General features: G+C 40.6%; 1 protein-coding gene and 1 long non-coding RNA gene across 2 annotated transcripts; both read right to left on the bottom strand.

Annotated features, from left to right (window-relative positions):
- Window positions 1-62: 62 nt before the first annotated feature.
- slc1a5 (solute carrier family 1 member 5) lies at window positions 63-8,927 on the bottom strand. The gene is made up of 8 exons (XM_031732835.2): window positions 8,240-8,927; window positions 4,595-4,637; window positions 4,393-4,461; window positions 4,103-4,269; window positions 3,383-3,616; window positions 3,074-3,268; window positions 2,757-2,891; window positions 63-2,630 (listed from the first exon to the last, which is right to left on the bottom strand). Exons 1-8 carry the CDS (start codon window positions 8,773-8,775, stop codon window positions 2,426-2,428), a joined length of 1,584 nt encoding a protein of 527 aa, XP_031588695.1. The 5' UTR covers window positions 8,776-8,927; the 3' UTR covers window positions 63-2,425.
- A 5,300-nt stretch (window positions 8,928-14,227) lies between these two features.
- LOC120443588 lies at window positions 14,228-17,537 on the bottom strand. The gene is made up of 3 exons (XR_005615508.1): window positions 16,646-17,537; window positions 16,482-16,509; window positions 14,228-16,304 (listed from the first exon to the last, which is right to left on the bottom strand). It is a non-coding gene; the product is annotated as an uncharacterized LOC120443588 (long non-coding RNA).
- Between the last annotated feature and the right edge of the window lie 754 nt (window positions 17,538-18,291).

The raw sequence follows: 18,291 nt of genomic DNA, 5'->3' as shown, positions 1-18,291 counted from the left end.
CTAGTCTCTGCAGTAAGAGTTAAAAACAGGGTTTATTGTCAACAAAAAGCCACATCCTCTTATTTATATATATAAAAAACATTTATTGCTGAAAGGTTGCTGACAGTACATTCAGACAATAAGTTATTTTACAGTCGTAGCCCACTTTAAACAAACAAACAAAGCCAGACAGCCACATAATGGAAGAGTTCAGGAAGTAATCTTGCACCACAAAAGGAACAAGCGGGGAAAAAAAAAAAGAAGAATTTTTTCATGACATAAGAAATGCTAAGACCTCAAGCTTGCAGTTAAATGATTGTCTTTTTAAATTCTGTAAAGCTAATGAAAAGGCTGACAAGGAAAGCGGGCTTAAAAAAATATCTGGTTTTGGATTTAACAGTATTTGCCCTACTCAGGTCTATATAAGATAGTGATTAACAGTTGATATGGATGGAAAAATATAATATTGTGCTATATTACTTTCATTAATTTAAAAACCGTATCTGGGTACTTCAATAGCCAGGCGTTTATTAGGGAAGGGGGTCAGTTCCAGGCCAGCCGGACTTGTATTTGCTCTCTTTGATACATCGCCACACCAGACAGTATCTCTTTAACATCAATGATCTAACGACTTGTCTCCAGAGCCTTAAGTCTTCCCCACTGATATAAACATTTTTTAAAAGAAGTAGTAAAAAAAAAAATACATTTAAAACTGTAGCTCACACCAAATAGAAGAGATTGTGATAACTAAAAATATCCAAATCCAACAAGTTGCTAAGAGAAGAGTTGAAGCTGGAAAAAGGAAGTTTGGAATTATTAGCATTTACAAAGTTAAATATGACAAATGTCTTTGAAGCTTAAAGAAATAAATATGAATTTAGAAATTACTACCAGAAGTTCTTAGTTGGGTGTAGGCCACCTAACTATTACTGCGTGTTTATGCCCACTATAGGCAAAACAGATTATGAGATTCCTCCCTTTACCCAAGTTATTTAGGTGTGTACACCTCTCTCTTCTTATAAAATAGAGACATCCTTGTAGTGTAAGGAAGTTGGTTGCTCATATATGACATGTAGTGACACCACACAATTTATGACATCAAACAGTCATTGTTGCATAGTGTGTGTTAAACCACTTGTACCTGCACAAGAGCAAAGCAAGACTGTGACTAGAACTCTGTTGCCGAGTCTATTTAACTTTTGGTCCTGGAGTATTTTAAGGAGCACGCAGAGGAAAGTCTTCCAGCCAAAGTCAAAACCTGAGGATGTGTTGGTAATCGCAGCATTTTTCTCCACATGGTTTATTACATATAGCAGGTCCATGAGCAAAGAGGCCTTCATTCAAGTTTGGGTGATTACTGAGGACGTGTTTTCATTTGGTGTGCTTCAGAAGACGAACTGAGTCTTAGGACAGATCGACTGCCGTTTCATCCCCTCACGGTGAGAAGGTCATTTCACATAATAACCTTAAACACAATAAAAGATTAACGGATTCTTCCACCAAAACAAACACACAAAAAAAAAAAAACCAACTGGATTTTGTCAGAGCTACTTTCATGCAGAGTGTAAAGAATGCACTTAAACTCAAATACAAAGTACTTGCAGTTTAAAACACAACACTGGATGAATTCTGCATGAAAGTAGCCAAAACATGTTTGAAGTTGACAAATTCCAATAATTAAAAAAAAAGAACCCAATAAACAACATATATATGACACAGTGGGTGCAGTAAACAGTATGGAGGTCCTCTACTTATAAAGTCAGAGGTTTTTTGTGTTGTCTCGTGGAGTGTTTGCCAGTAATTTGCTAAGACGCAGGTTCAATGATACAAATGAAATTGGGCAAAACTTTAGTGACAGACCAGTGCATTCATGTAACTTAAGCTCCCTCATTATTTATATATCATGCCTATTGCGTCTTGAAGAAGTTCATTGGTCCAGCTTTTGTGGGTGGATGCACTGGTCACATCACAAACTTACTCACCAATCAGATTCTTTCCTCCTTAGTAAAGAATCTGATAAAATGCTCACACACAAACACACAGTGTTTGCCATCAACTTATCTCCATAGTTCTGTCACATGATAATAATTTCAGACATGACAGCTGATGAGGACCAATTGAGCGCAACATCAGACTGGAGTGAAAGCAGCCAGTCTAGTGTACAATACCGTCTCATCCACACACACACACACACACACACAAAAAAAAAAACCCACTACAAAAAAAGTCATTAAATGCCCCCATGTGAATTTTCAGCTACCCCTCTAGAAAAGTGTTGATGTCAGAACTTTTCTTGGCGTTGTCCAGTCTCTCACTATACTCTTTTCTTCAGAGCAGAAAACGGAAACGAGGGGCTTGACGTTCAGTTTTCTCTTCTTCTTTTTTTTTTTTCCCCACAAGTATCAAATAACTGAGCCAGGAGTTCTTGAAAACATCGGCAGTCGCATTACATACTTGACTCTTTTTCACCAGAACCTGATTTCTGAGCATCGCTTCGTTTACTAATGAGTGGCGAGCTCTCGGGCACGGCCTCCAGCCGGACCTCGGTCAGCTCAGCTCCGTTTCGTTTGGCATCTCGGTCCACAAAGAACTGCAAGATCCCCGCGCCGAAAGCATCACCCTCCACATTGAGCACCGTGCAGGTACGATCACTGAAGAAAGACAAAACAGATGGCACGCCATTTTAATGTCAGGGTATTTTACAGCCAGCTGTGTGCCCTACATTATTGTGAATCTAGGGCATCACGGTAAACATCGTCCAAAGTTTGTATACTCACACAAGCCAGTCAACAGCCAGGATAAGAGAAATGTCGCTGGTGGGGAGTCCTATTGCCTCCAGGATAATAGCTAAAGTCAGAACACCACCTGCAGGAATTCCTGCTGCTCCAACGCTGGATGCTGTAGCTGTAACGCTAACGTACAAAAAGCATGGACAGTAGCAGTTAGACACAAATCTATTGTCATCATTATAAAAGACACTGAAATCACCTCTATTATTATGTAACTGTTTGACAAGTAAGCCAGTGGTACAGTTGATTTACTATTACATGTCACTGTGTAACTGAAGGTGTGTTTCGGTGGCTTTGGGACTTACAGGATGGTAATGACTTGGATGAAGTTAAGGGAAACGTCGTTCAGCTGTGCAATGAAAACTGCGGCCACGCACTGAAAGAGAGCCGCACCGTCCATGTTGACCGTTGCTCCAATGGGCAGGATGAAGCGGCTGATTTGCTTGGATACGCCGTTCTTTTCCTCCACGCACTTCATCATGAGGGGCAGCGTGGCAGAACTAAGAAGCAAGAAACGATGGCCGTGAGCGTGCAGAAAGGATTTGTAGATATGCTTTGGAAGAGGGAAATCTCAGTCATTAAGTATTTAACAACCTGAGAGGCACGTTTATTACCTGGAGCTTGTTCCAAAGGCTGTGGCTAGAGCCGTGAATATCCCCCAGAGGAAGGTGTAAGGGTTCTTCCTTGTAAAGATAAAGTAGATGCCTGGCAACACAAGTATTCCATGGATGGCATGTCCAATGAGGCAGCAGGCAATATATTTCCCCAAACTGGCAAACAGGCTTCCAACATCTTCCATTTCCACAATCTTCCCAGCTACAAGAAACATGATACCGATTGGGGCATACCTGCAAGGGAAGAGACGAGACAGTGATGTAGTTTAAGTTTCTGATACAGAGCACTTCTGGATAAAAGCACACTTAAAGAACGGAGCAAACTGAGTAAGCAGAGTTAGATTAAAAGATCAATATTCCTCTCATATCTGTCCATTAAATACACAACTCCAGCCAGAAACGTAGCACAATGTTTTTTAATATTTTGTCTTGGTTTACTGCATCCATAATAAGAATTAGCAAGGATATTGTTGAGTGCTCTAATGTTAGGAGAGACGGGGATCTTGTCGACACCTTTAATAAAGCCATAACGTCATGTGCACATGCACAGTAGCTGCAGGATGCAGACGCTTCTGTTCATTTAAATAAACAGGTTCAAATTAGCAGCGTGGTCCTCTTTAAAAAGCACTTTGCTGTAGTTAGATATTTTGCTCTTCACACGTGAACATTTTCTGTTATTTTATTCCTTCCCCAACCCAAAAGGCATCCAGGTTTCCTTACCACATGATCCAGGACACCAGCACCATGGTGGCCTCGTTGAAGGCGTTAAAGAACTTGATCAGGATCTCTCCTTCCTCTCCCAGCTTCCGCAAAGCCACCCCAAACACGATGGCAAACACTACGAGACCAAGAATATTCATGCCATCCTGGTCTGTTCCAAAAGGCACCTGAAAAGCAAAAAACCAAACACAGAGTGAGAAAAGACATTTATTCAGCCCTCAGTTTAAGAATACAGTCAGATAGTTTTGAATGTGTTCATAGTTCATTTTCGAACCAGTCACTGTGCTCACCTTCTCCACCGTGATATTGGTGATTCCATCTGTGCCATTCTTTTTCATCAGCTTATAGGAGGTTGCATACTGTACAGGAGGCAAGAAATTGCTAGTTTAGTAGACTAATTAGCACATAATCAGCTTATCTACATAGTTCTGTTACGTAATTCAGAGGAACGATTATGTAAAAAAATACAATACATTCAAATCCAATACTTACAGACTGAAAAGCAGCAGACACGAGGTTGGAGGGAAAGATGTTTCTGTGGATAAAAACATACAATACATTCAAATCCTTGTGCTCAGTGTGAAGTGGATTACTGGCTGCAATCGAGAGCAGAGAAACGACAGTTTGGGGAACTAAAGTGCAGAAAACAGGTTTGGCTGTTTGGGTTTGTTCTCAAAATAAAAAAAATAAAAATAAAAAGCATAGAATAGGAACACTGAGTAATGTCACATGAGCTGCGTGGAAAATCAATTTAAGAACCACAGGCTGACCTGCTTTGACTCATTACTGAGTTTGAGTTACTATAGATACTACTGATCCTGTGACATTGAAGAGATAGCAGTTGTGCTTTCTAATTATCAGTGACAGCTCAAACAGAAGCCCAAGGCTCGCCATGTGAAAACAGCTCAGAGAATTTAACTGTTAATCTTGTTTTTTCCCCCTCTAAGCCCGTGTTGCCGTGACCTTATCCATCACCTGCTAACGAGTGCATGCATACACACTGGCTTCCACAGAGTAGGTACAGCTGCATATTAAATCTCCCAAGAACACACGAAAACCCAAAGTGCTCCCGTTACCCCTGTGCTCAGCTGTCTGCAACAGATTTAGAGTAATAAGGCATTAACTCCTCAAGCTCTTTCCGGTCATTCAGTCCCTTCCACTGGCGCGGCAGTGCTTCAAGCTTAAGCGTCATGTGACTGCATGACGTGGCAGAACTAGAAAACCGGCTGCATTACAAACAGCCATGAAAAGGGACTAAACGGCAGCTAAGCTTTCACACCATTTGGATATTCAAATGGATTGGCATAGTCTGAGTGTAGTAAGATCACGAGAGGAAAGAGGCTTAAGTATTTCATGTTTCATCAGCATTCCTAGAACAAGAGTGATCAGCATAATAATCTGTGTGTAGAATCTACAGAGAATCTAGACTTCAAGCATTGTTATAACTTACATGGCATCACTTCCTTGTATAGTATCAATGGGAGGCAGGACTCCTGACTGTATGTACACGTACTCTAAATTTGCACAGAGATGGCAATCCCGAGTACAAGCCTGACTCACTCGATCACTTCCACTTCCTTGTTCTCTGCTGTGGTTACTTATTCTTGGCACATATACAAACCGCAGTGCTAATGAAATTTAAAACAAAAAGAACACAATGTTTCGGTTTTTTTTCCACCTTATTATCCTAATCAAGTCTACATGTGGACGTCATGCTCATTCGAAACTGTTCACTCTGAGGTGAACTTGCGACTTGAATGTAAATAAACTTGATTTTATTGTATAACTGGAATATTGGTATGAAAACAATGGGCCATCACATGCCTATTAGGCAGGTGGATCTCTTTTATGTCAAGCTGACAATTGTTTGTGCTCAGATCTTCTGACGTCTTCCCATTATCCTGTTAAACTATCCCTCAGCTGCTTTGGGAAAATAGTACACGTTTAGTATTAAACCCAACAAGAGAAACTCCGGACTCTTAATAAGGTGGACAAATGGACAAAACACTTAAAAGCTGAAAAATAGATCATGGTTCTAAAGAATGGGAATGAAACCCAGCATCTCAAAGGCCTGTTGAGCTCAGGACAGGACGACAAAGATAGCAAACTTAGTTATATGAAGATCTTCTAAGAAGAAAAAAAAAACAAAAAAAAAAACAACCCAAACATGTTCTAGGTTCACAGACTGATAGCCATCACCTGCAGGTTTTGTAGGTCAAGAGGAAAAAATGCATCCGATAAGATATGTCAACAAGGATGTGTAGGAGTGGCTGCAACCATAGTTGTCCTCAGGCTGGTGTGTTGTCTTTTTTTCCCCTGCTCTGTTTTGTATGAGTGTGCGTCTGCAAACAATGACCAGGCCATCATTGCTTTAATGAACAGTCAGTTCCACCCAGTAAGTTCTGCGCTGCCTTTGTTGTCAAAAGTAACCAGGACACCGGCTGACCAGGCTCACTGTGATGAGAGGCACGGGTCTTCTATTCGGATAATGTGTGCGCATGAGGAACGGTGGCATGTGTCCAATACAAGACAAACATTACCCTTGTTTCATATTTATCATCTCTTGTCTTTACCCCCCCACCCCCATCAGTGCCATCAAATCGTGGTTATGTAACGTCCTAATTAACGTCAGGTAAAAATGTTAATCTGCATCAGGGCACAAGGACTGTTTTATGGATGCGTTGCCAAGGCTAAGTCACGATGCAAGGGGTGGGTGGCGAGTGGAATATTCTGGTTTGCATAGCGCACAATTCCATGATTCACTGAGCGCCAGACTGAGCAAACCATGAACAGACCAGCCAAACTAACCAGGAATAATGATGCAATAGTTGCAAGCATTATTAAGACTGGATGTAAACAGAATTACAGGTGTATTAATACTGTCTGTGTTCCATCTCATCTACTTGAGGCAAACCAAATAAGCTTAACTTGATTCGTGGTTTAGATTACAGATCCAAACAGTAAACCCAAAGTCTTCTTGTTTACACTCTAAACATGTTTTTAACCTCTATGATGAGAGACATTGACGCGATACTTTATTTCAGACCACGCTGTTGCATCATGCTGTGTAGTAATGTCTTTAAAATTTAAAAAAAAAAATATCCAAAAATATAAAAACTTAAGCCTCTACTGAATTGCTGTTGACATGTAAGAAATGCCCCCACGCTCAATTTGTGTCAGACCAAAACATAGCAGGTACAGGGGAAACATGTGCACAGTGGACCAACATCAATAGTAACATGTAATAGTTCTTTAGATGACGTGGAACATCTCCCCAAGTCCTTCTGACGCAGTTGTTTGTTTACAATGATCATAGATCCTTCCGGGTACCCCCTCACCCACACCATGGAGGTGACACATGCGTCATGAATGCCTTGTGAACATGACGCATTGATTTAAAAAAAAAAATGTCGGGCGGGTAGGGGCGCATGGGTACCTACAGACCTACAGACGGAAGTAATTTTTACTTAACAAGTTCAACAAGTTTAAACGACATTGTGCCATGTTCGGTGGCGCCGTGTCACGCTATGTGTTTCAAAGTAAACTTTGACAAAAGTTGCGAACAGAAAACCTGTGAGCGTAAAGCGAGTCAGACTAAAGATAAAACACGTGTAGCAGCAGTACAAACGCGAGCCCCCAGCAGGAAGTGTTTGAACCACAGTTGCGATTAGGAAGAAGTTTCACGCACGTTTTCTGACTCCACGTGTAAACGTCAAACTGGACAAGATGTGGAATATTATTAAATAGGTCATTGTATGGGTTTAGTTGTCCTGAAATTATTATTTATTTATTTTTTCATAAAGCGTCCGAAAAGGGACAACCGGCACTCGGCACTGTGCCGGGGAGTTAACCCTCAGCGAGGACACAGCTGATGCAACCGCCTGTTGGCATTACAGCACTGCGGCTCTGCCGGTGTCCGGCTGTAGTGGCTAACTGAGACATGTGCCCGATCTGGTTCTTACAATTACTTCTACAAGTACAACAGGTTACTCACTGTAACTTGGCTACTCTTATTAGATCTTTGGAGCGTCCTATGCGCGTCATTACATACATGCCTAATAACATGTTGAGTTACATACTGTAAAAAAAAGTTTTCTAGACGGACTGTGTGTGAGCAAGAGTTGGGGTTTCTCTTACCTTATCAAATCTAAGAAGGAGTCTATAACTTCTTTATGCGCAGGCACTTCTTCTTCCAAGTAGGGCGGCTTGGAGACGGACACAGACCCCGGCGATATGATGAAAGCCATCACGACCCCGATCGAGGACGCAATCAAGGTGGTGATCAGGAAAAAGAGCATAGCCAAGCCGCCGAGTTTGCCCAGGGCTTTAGGGTCGATGCTGGCCGCTCCGGACACCAGACTGCAGACCACCAGAGGAATGATGATCATCTTCAGCAACCGGATGAGAATCTCACCTGGGAAACCGACGTAAATCACCTGGGTTCTCGTTAGTGTTACATTACGCACACCAAGTCCAATAAAAACACCAACGATAACCCCGGCCACGGTGAGAATCACCAGCAGGTTGGCCCTAACGATCCTCAGCACTCGCTGAGACAAAGTCTCCGGGGTGCTCCTCTTGGGGATGTCCAGCCCGTTGGGCATGGGCTCGTCGAGGTGAGCCTCACCGTTGGATTCCTTCCTGCTCTCTATCATGTCTACCGTCGAGGCCATGACGCGTGTTTAAACTTCCCCTAAAACTTAACGAAGGAAAACGTTTCTGAAAACTAGCAGCAACGTGGCAGGAGAAGTTTCTAAAATTAAGACAACAATATACTACTTTCCTCCTGCGATTAGTGAACGATGCTCCACGTGTCCCGCATGGGTTCTTATCTACCGGGAAAGTATTTCACGCCCACCTCTTACGCAATGCGGGCGTGTCTAAGCTGCAACGTTCCGTGACAGCATTATAAAAAGGAAATACCGAATTTTCGTATTTTTTCTCGTATTTTAGGTTTTATTCACATCAAAATGCTTTTCTTTTAAGCCTTTAGGTTACAGAGTGCAGAGATTATGTAAGATTAATTTATACCACATTTGCTGCCTCAAAGACCTCCAGTACCACGTGGAGTGTGTAGACTTGAGTCTACACACATACAGCTTTAATTTGATTTACTTTTCTTTTATGTAATTATTGCCAATTTTTGATTGTCGTTTCATTTTGGTCGTTATTAACGGTACGTTAATAACGACCAAAATGAAACATGTTTTTGCCGCTGCTTGTAAGGGCAGATGTAAGGTGAACGGGCAAATCTTTCTTCACTGTGATGACTTCTAGTTGAACGATTGAGAAAAACCGTGTTTTGGGATGGAAACGTGTTTAAAAATTAAAATTATTATTTTAATTATTTAAAAAATCGTCACTGATTTAGCAGCAAGGCCTTTTATGCTCGATGTCTTCACTACCCTGAAACAAGAGACGATCGTTGCATCATGCATTGTTAAAAGCAAGATAGCATTAAAATTTCCCCTAACCACCTGAACTGAAAATAACAACCACGTGCAAAAGCTAAAGTTGGAGACTTTTAAAAGACTCCAACTTTTATCAAATAAATAAAAAAGGTCTAAATTAACTTTATAATGGGTTTCTTAATTAAAGGTGTGGTACATTCAAAATGATGCAGTGCTACAGGAATATTTGCCAGCTCTAATCCCTTCCTAGATTACTACCTTTCATCAGTTAAACAACTAGATCACATGAGCTGACAAGAGGCACAGGGTGTGGAACCTGCTGCTGCATTCATCAACTCAGACATCAACAAAGAAAATGTTCTTGCTTTTTTATATTGACGTAGATTTTGGCATGTTTTAACAGGGACATGTTCCATGACATTAATAAAAGAAAGAAAGAATAAAGAATATGCTTAGGGCGCCCCCCCACCCCCAAGTCAACATGCAATGCTGATTGTTGTCATAGTGTATGGCGTCTACATGTATATAAACCTTCAACCTACACTTTTTTGTTTTACTAAAATATCCTTCATATTTAAGGGCCTCTGGCTGGATGATTGTGAAAAAGCAGTGCTTCTGTAAGGAGACCTTTTTGTAGCTTTAACATCGGTTACAGCACAGAGAAAGTCTGTAGATATTAACAGCACTTTCATATTATATAATGAGATGCTTTTATGATGTGTGGTGTTCACTAGATTGAAACAAGCAACATATATTGCATCATGCGGTGACATCAGAACACTTCCATTGAGGGCATGGACTGAAAGTGACACCCACATGACGATACAGTTTCAAGACTCCAACTTTCAGTGAGAACAACTATTTACATTTACTTTGTATTGGGGCTCTTAAATAAGGGTGTGGCACATTTAAAAATGATGCAGATCCACTGGAATATCTGTCAACTTTAATCCCTTCCCAGATTACCTCTTTTCATTAGAGCAGCAGTTAAACTAGGGCACATTAGCGGAGGAGAGGTACAGGCTTCGTCTCTACAGCTGTGGAGGAAACCACTGAGGCTTTGATGTGACCTCCCTCCTCTGCGGGTTTATTTGCTTTCTCCCCAAGTCACAAATCAACGAAGAAGAAACCTCTTATAACATGAAAGGGTAGCGCACGTGGAACGACAAGCGCAGTAATAACATTAATCTGACATCTGGCGTGTCTGGATGGAAAAGAATGGCCACTGAGGAGCAGTATGTCCTTTGCAAATTGTTTCTCACCCAGTTGTAGTGATGAGAGAATGACTGTGAAGCAACGGGCCGTGTGTTTTTCTTGGAAATGTGTTGGCAGCAGTTAAGAATGAAATTGAGTAAGAAAGTTTTGAGTAAGAAAGCAACTTTGAGATGAAAATAAAGGCTTAAAACCTCCACGAAATGTTAGTATCTTGACTTCCAATCATTGGCTAGGTGTGCACCAAGATGTAATAAGAGACAGACTCATTGTCTGGGCCACAGAGGCCTACAGTCTGATTGCTTATAATTTATGTGTCAGTGTTCAGGACATACTGAGGATAGCTTACAGTCAAACAACAATTCAAGTCCTTTTTTTTAAAGACTCCCACTGGCTGAAACTTGTGGGAAAAACACCTTTAACACCAAATAATGCCCACAGGACCAGATCTCAGGCTGGTAGGAAGCTGTCCTCTGTGACCCAAGTTTGTTATCTCAAGCTTAGGCTTTGCTCCCGCCGACTGTGTGAATGATTGAAGGAATCACCGTGATTCTGTGAAAAGTGCATTACCCTGTGAGAAAGGACAACTTCAATGTCTAAGCCAGCTAGCGTGCAAGAGCTGAAATGGCCCCATCTATAACAACACACAGCGCACATGCTGTGAAGATGAGTTTCTGCTGTTATTTAATGTATTAAAACTTAAATGGCTGACTTCTAAATGCACATATTTTAGAGCAAGAACAACAGCAATGCTATGATAACACGTGTATGGGTGAGAGCTATTAGTTCAACTTTAGTTCAATGTGAAGGCTGGCGTTTTTAAATGACTCACTACCCTCTGACCACATAAAGAAAGTAGAGTACATTGTAACGATGTAGCATTTTGTTGTACATCTGTGTTTCAGTAAAGTTGTAGTGGAGAGTTGTTCGAACAGGTTCAATAGCACCAGTGTCCTTGGCTCGTTGTTATAAGACTTATATAAGACTTTTATTAGGCAGCACTTAGGTTAGTAAATATTTGTTGGAGAGGTTTTTTTTATACATCTCAGTCAGCGTTGTGATAAGGATAAGGCTTCCTTTGGCACTTTAAAATTGCAGTGTTTTTTTAAATATTCATTGAGCCCAAGAGTGTTTACTTCGGTCTTATGTTTTTCCAGTTGTAACTGACTTAATTTGGAGATGTGGTTTTATTTTTTATTTTTTAAAAATGGAATAAATATGTTATGATATGTTCAGAAAACCTCAGCTGAATCAAAAGGACTTCAACACTGACACATTAAACCAAGGCAGTGGCAAATTCAGCACCACTTCAGCTGTAAACATTAGCATTGATCATCATGTGGCATCTGGCCCCAGGTTTAGTTCCCTCTTTTTCTACAGTGAAATGTTCAAAATGCAGTGTGTTTGATGCTTGATAGTCAAGCCTGAATAAGGACACGGCGCACAAACAGGGGCAATTCATGTGACCTATGAAATGGGGACGTGAACAACAAAACGTTGCTGTCTCAAGTATCGTGAGAAGAGCAAGTGAGAGACTGGGAGAAAAGAAATGAGAAAGGCTGAAAGGAAACTTGATACCCCTCCACCTGAATGTGTCAGTGCAGCAATGCCCTGTCTTTTATCCTGCTCTGCTGCGGTCATGTAGCAGGATCAGGGTGAAGTATGAAAACACTTCCACTCAATCCAAGCTGTTTTTCCAGCAAGATAAATAAATAAATACAAAATTAAGAGGAGTTGTTCACAAACTACACTGTCGACAAAGTGCTGACTCATGGTGAAAGGTACTGAGTTATGATAAGACGCAGAGTCATGATGAAAATATATTCCAGGATGTTTATCTAAAAGGAATGTTGGACAGAGGAAAAGTCTGGAAATAATATCTTTTTTTTTTTCACTGAGACCTTTGAGGGGAAATGTCAAGACTGAATATTCAAAGAGAATGAGGAATGATACTCATGCAAACTATGGTAAACTTGAAAAAAGGAACCAAGAAAGAGAGTGAGATGAGGAAAGCCATGCCATTAGGCCATTAGGCTCGAACTTTGTTTGCTAGAACATAATGTTTATGAGACAAACATTTACGCTTCTTGCTTTGCGATAAGTGAGGTGTGTTGTTCAATCATACACTGTGTGTGCACAGCGATACAAAACACTGTTGAAATGGCACTTTGATCCTGACTCCTGAACAGCTCTACGTTCATTATTATGTTAGAAAAAAAAAGTGAAGCGTGCATTTTATACTCCAGTGTTTATTAGAGAACCCTACGTCAAAGAAAACTGAAGTTGTGGTTTTCAGTGAAACAGTATCTCGACTGTCACCCTCAGGATTGTACACTTCTAACATAGTAAAAGTGTTAGCGTGCGTGTTCTACATTAGATTTTGGCTCAAAGCGCTGCTTTGACAAAGGCCAGCCTCACAATGCTGCAAAGCAAACTTCATTACAAAAAAGCTCCTTATGCATGTGCCATGTGTAGATTCGCTGTCACTACTGTCCCTGCAGCCCGAAAGTGATGAGAGGGCCCCCTAAAGCCTGTCTGATCTCTTAAAGCCTTCTGTGATCAGAAGGGGCCTCCCCAACTTATTTACAGATATGCGCTGTGCAGTCAGCCTCACATGCCGTGCCTAGAGCCATCCTCCATGTATGACAAATGGACTTCCATTTGAATGTGAAATACTTTCAATTATTCAACAAGAGTGTACTGCTTAACATTTAATCCTAAATGATATACTTGAGAAGCATTCGGGACAAAAGCCTTGCGGTAGATTGGTGATCAGTTCAGGGTGTATCCTACCTCTCAGCTTTGGATGGTTGGATAAGTTGAAGAAAATGAATGAATGGTTGGATGGATTCAGCATAAAAGAGGATTTATTTCGATCTTCCCAGATCACAATGACAGTCATTAAAGTGCCTCGACTTTATACTGTAAGGTAAAGACCATATTGTATTTTGGAGAAAACCTCAGCAATCAAGCGACCCCTGTGAGCAAACACTTTGCAACAGTGGGAAAGTGCTTGCCTTTACAGGAAGAAGCCTACGGCAGAACCAGGCTTGTGTGGGTCAGCCATCTGCTGTGAACAGTAGGGGGGTGAGGGGAAAGAAAAAAAAAGGAAAAAGAAAAGAAAAGGTAGCAGGACAAAACATAGACGAAGGGAGCCAGTTAGCATAGTCATTACGAATGAAAAGAGAACTCAAAGAGCTCATCAGCTCTTTAGCATCAGATAAAGAACTCGTCTTTTTCCTTTTTCAGCCTTTTGTGGTTTCACTCTCTAGACCGACTGTTAGTCTACGACATTTCCTGAGGGACAAAAATAATCTTACATAAAAATATTATTATCTTGATGTAATTTTGGAAATAATGTGCTGTTAAATATTTTAACCTTTAACATTACCTGGTTTACTGTCAAAGGAAAAAACCTTAGAGAAGCAAGAAACACAAACTCAAGTTATGGGATGTACATGGGCGAGGCTTACTGCGTGGCAAGACACAGGCAAGTCGCGCAGAGCCTCAGTCCGTTCTTTATTTTATAGCAGAGAATAGATTACACAGCATCTCTAGGTGGAGCATACGTAATAGAAAAACATCTCTAGATATGGTTATCGCATGAGTGGCCGTTATCCATAAGACAAGAGGAACTAGTATCTTTTGTCATATCAGCTTCAGGTTGGAACTGTCTCTGCCTGAGAGTGTGTGACTTTGTAACTTCCTCACGCATGCTTCTGTTCCTTAATCTGTAGGTTACAGGCACATCATGTTCTCACAAGAAATTATACTTAAGCAAAATAAAAGTTATCAAAGTAAGTAAATGTAAAAATCTCTTAACATTTACCAATAAAGAATTAGGTTTAGGTTCATGGGTGGAGTTTGGTGTTTGATTAAAATCTGCTGCTTTTCTACTTTCACCGTGACCAGGGTTCTGTGGACACCTGGTCACTGAAGACATTTGTTGTCACTGCTGCAAAATGAATGTGAGAACAGTCCAACGAGAATTTCTGAGGGATTTTTGTGATTTAAAAGGTCTTTGGTCCTCACAGATGTATTGATGAAAAAGTTGCTTATCTTTGCTGTTAAAGGGACGACAAATATTTCTAACAGTAGAAGTCCAATCACTTTCTTTTAACATTAGTAGTTTCAGAGGTCAAGTTTGTCCTCGGATAGTAAACTGTGTTTGACTTTCTGTCACCTGTGAAACAAAATACGCTGCTCCAGCTTTTCCTTTAAACATTTCTTTTTTTTTTACAAAGCTGAATGGCCAAGGTGCTCATTCATCACATCTGCATTTCATTACATAGCTGTGCTTTTATTTTGTTGTTCCTCTATATAAGATAAAGCTACATTCTGAGTTAATTACCCACACAGTGTGTGCATCCACACATGGGCTGTACTTAAATGCACCATGTGTTGGAAAGCTGTTGTCTTACTCCATGTGTTTTAGCTTTAAGTGTTTAACCATGCACTCCTCTTCCCTTGGCTCTTTTCCCCCTTTGCCTGCCTTTATGCTAAGACTTGTTTTAAAGAATAAGCGTACTTTGAATTGCTGTTAGCAAGTGAGGCATTCTAGCTGAGTCTGACAGGTTTTGCTGAGTTAATTGATGATTTTTTAAACCATAGATTGTGGCAGCCAACAAGGAGAATTCAACACTGTGCTCATGCGAGTTCTTGTTAACCATTACTTACATAAATACCTTTGGAAAACCTGTGCTTCTTCAAACTTGCATGTTTTTTTATCGTCTGATAAGAATACAGTAGCAGGCTTTCTGGCACTGTCTCTCTTCACAGCTCGGTAATCTAATCTATCTGCATGCCCTGTCTCTCTCTCTGCGTCTGTCAGTTGGTTTTAGGTGCACTGAGTTACCTGAGGAAGGTCATATTGTTTGTTCGCACCCACACAAGCATTCCTTTTATGCTAATGTTCAAGAACAAATTATACTACATAGGCCATGTGCGTACATAGCATAACCACATTGTGCCCACTTAAGTTTGTTTCACCATGAGTATTTAAATAAATGACCCACGTTGAGCTGAGATCAATCAATATCCCACAGAGGACAGTGCAGCTGTTTTTGCCACTGCAGCAGTGCTCCTCTACTGCAGTGGTTCTCAAACTGTGGTACGGGTATCACTAGTAGTACTTGGGCTCTCTCTGGTAGTACGCAGGAAATCTCCAATTTTTTTTTAAAGATTAAATAATATACTATTATGGAGGTATGCAAAGACGACACAAGAGTTCCCGAGGCTCTTCTGGGAACCGGAGTCAACCAGAAAACGTCTCCCCGAGGGTGAGTCCTCTATGAAGAGCAGCCTTTCCTTATCGCCGCTACAGAGCACTGGCGGGCTCGTTTTAAGATAAGATAAAACTTTATTAATCCCTCAGGTGGGTTCCTCTGGGAAATTCTGGGAAATTTCCTGGGCCTTAAAACTGCAAAGGCAGCACGGCACCGTCACACTGATGGTAAAAACACAGCCCTTTTCCCATGGTGCCGCTGTGCCGTGATCCCAGCCACCATCGATGAGTCGAAGGCCCCCGGGAGAATCGGTGGAGGTGTGGGAGATGTCATCGGTGAGTCGGGAACTGTCGCCTGGATGCCAGTACAGTTGTTATTATTATCACTCGTCCTTTTTATGACAGTTAAAATAAATGACATTCATATGAGAAATAAAATTGTCTCGTGTAAACTGTATGTGGTGTTAAATAGGCTTATACTACTGTAAGGGTGGTACTTCAAGAGCCATATATTTTATGAGGTGGTACTCACTGTGAAAAGTTTGAGAACCACTGCTTTACTGCAACAAAGACAATGTAGCTTGTAGTCTTTTCATTCTTTAATCATTCTGAGAACTCATTAGAGGCAATTCTGATGTTTTCAAACAGGAAAAAAGAGAAATGAAGACACATTAAGACTATTTACACAATGCTTACCCTTACAGATGGCTGCACTGAAGGTCAGCCCCAGGGATCATACCTCACACGTATCAGAATAAGGCACAGAAAACAGCAGATCAAGTCGAGCTCACGTATCATTTTTCCTGTGCCAGACATCATGTGCAGGAAAAATCTGAAGGAACATTCTTCTCATACATAAACAAGACTATGTCTGTAAATGAATAAGTCAAGTTGATTCATTTACAGACACATAAGGTTATACAAAGTCATTTAGATCACCCAGTTAAAATGTCCTGACTGGAGGTTGATGTCATAGAATATTTCTGACCTTGTACAGCTTATTAAAATGTAACCGTTATAAGCAAATTTCTTTCTTATGTACATCTAAAAAAAATCAGAGCTTTAACAGGTCTGTTGTGTCTTATATTTTTAAAAAGAACAAGTATAAATAGATGATTTTCCTCTGCAGCATTCCATTTAGGGGACAGAGTCTCTCTAACCATTGGTCAGAATGTCACATTGGGGTTCAAGTTAGAGAGCTAGATGAGATACGAGGTCCTAGAAGGGCAGCCAACCTGTAGACTAAAAACATAGGCAGAATCCAATCTTCCCACAGGACATCTGCAGGGAACATCCAGGTCTGGGCAGTACAAACCAGACTGAACAAGTGAGAGGTCTGATTTGCTGAGATCAACACTCCCTTCTTGTCACGCCTCCCTTTCCCAGCTCCTTTGCACGGTCTTGCTTTAGAAGTCATACGATACATATGACACAGCGTTCTGAATTTTCTCTTTCACCAGCCCACTCTCTCGCCGTGTCTCGTTTTTGACCTCCTACTCCGTGCTTGTTCACTAGCTCTTTTGTGTAGATAATGACATGGGCTTGAAGAATAAACAACTGTGTGACTGATCTGTTTTCTAATCCCGCTTTTTCCATCTTCTTTTCAGCATTGCTGTGGGTAGGTGGTGCCTTACCCTTGATGCATTTTATCTTTTTGAAATATGCAATGTCACTACATATTGCTGAGTCATTATTACACATATATCTGCTCTCTGCACTAGCGATGTGCAGCATACACACTCTGGAAACCCGAGACCGCCTCCGCTGACCATGTGGAGTATTTTAAGTGGAGTTTTTTTATATTGGTATAATGGTAAAAATACTTTTATGATCTGACATAATAAAGAATGGCAAATGCATTGCACTTCTAGAAGAAAATCTCACCACTACGCATTTATTTGGGCGGTTATTTAGCATCATTAGTGAACTTTAATTTTAAATGTCACTGATACACAAAAACTGCATGTAGAAAGGCACTAAATCTCACACATGCCTAAAAAACTTGCTAACCTTGTCCCAAATTTAAAGGATTGAGCTATACAGTTCCTCTACTTACCAAATGTAATTTCCTGATATTATATATAATACACTGTCTAGGAAACCAAAGGGGTCAAACTGGCTGCAATTTAGATTCATATTGCATGTCTGATTTACTTAATGCAGTTTAGTCATTTAAGTCTTTAAGTAACAATGACTGTTCACTAGTAGTAATACAGATTATCAGTTCAAATACTGAAATCAGTCTGAAAATCAGGATTAACTGTGTCAGAGGAAAATAGTTCTGCACATTATTGTAATAAGTGATTATCTAATCACAGTTTTGTCGAGGTTGTTGCCACATA

The sequence above is a fragment of the Oreochromis aureus genome, linkage group 14 (genome assembly GCF_013358895.1).
Source record: "Oreochromis aureus strain Israel breed Guangdong linkage group 14, ZZ_aureus, whole genome shotgun sequence".
Taxonomy (NCBI): Eukaryota; Metazoa; Chordata; class Actinopteri; order Cichliformes; family Cichlidae; genus Oreochromis; species Oreochromis aureus.
The sequence above is the reverse complement of the archived record's forward strand: the minus strand, read 5'-3'. Positions and strand labels throughout refer to the sequence as shown.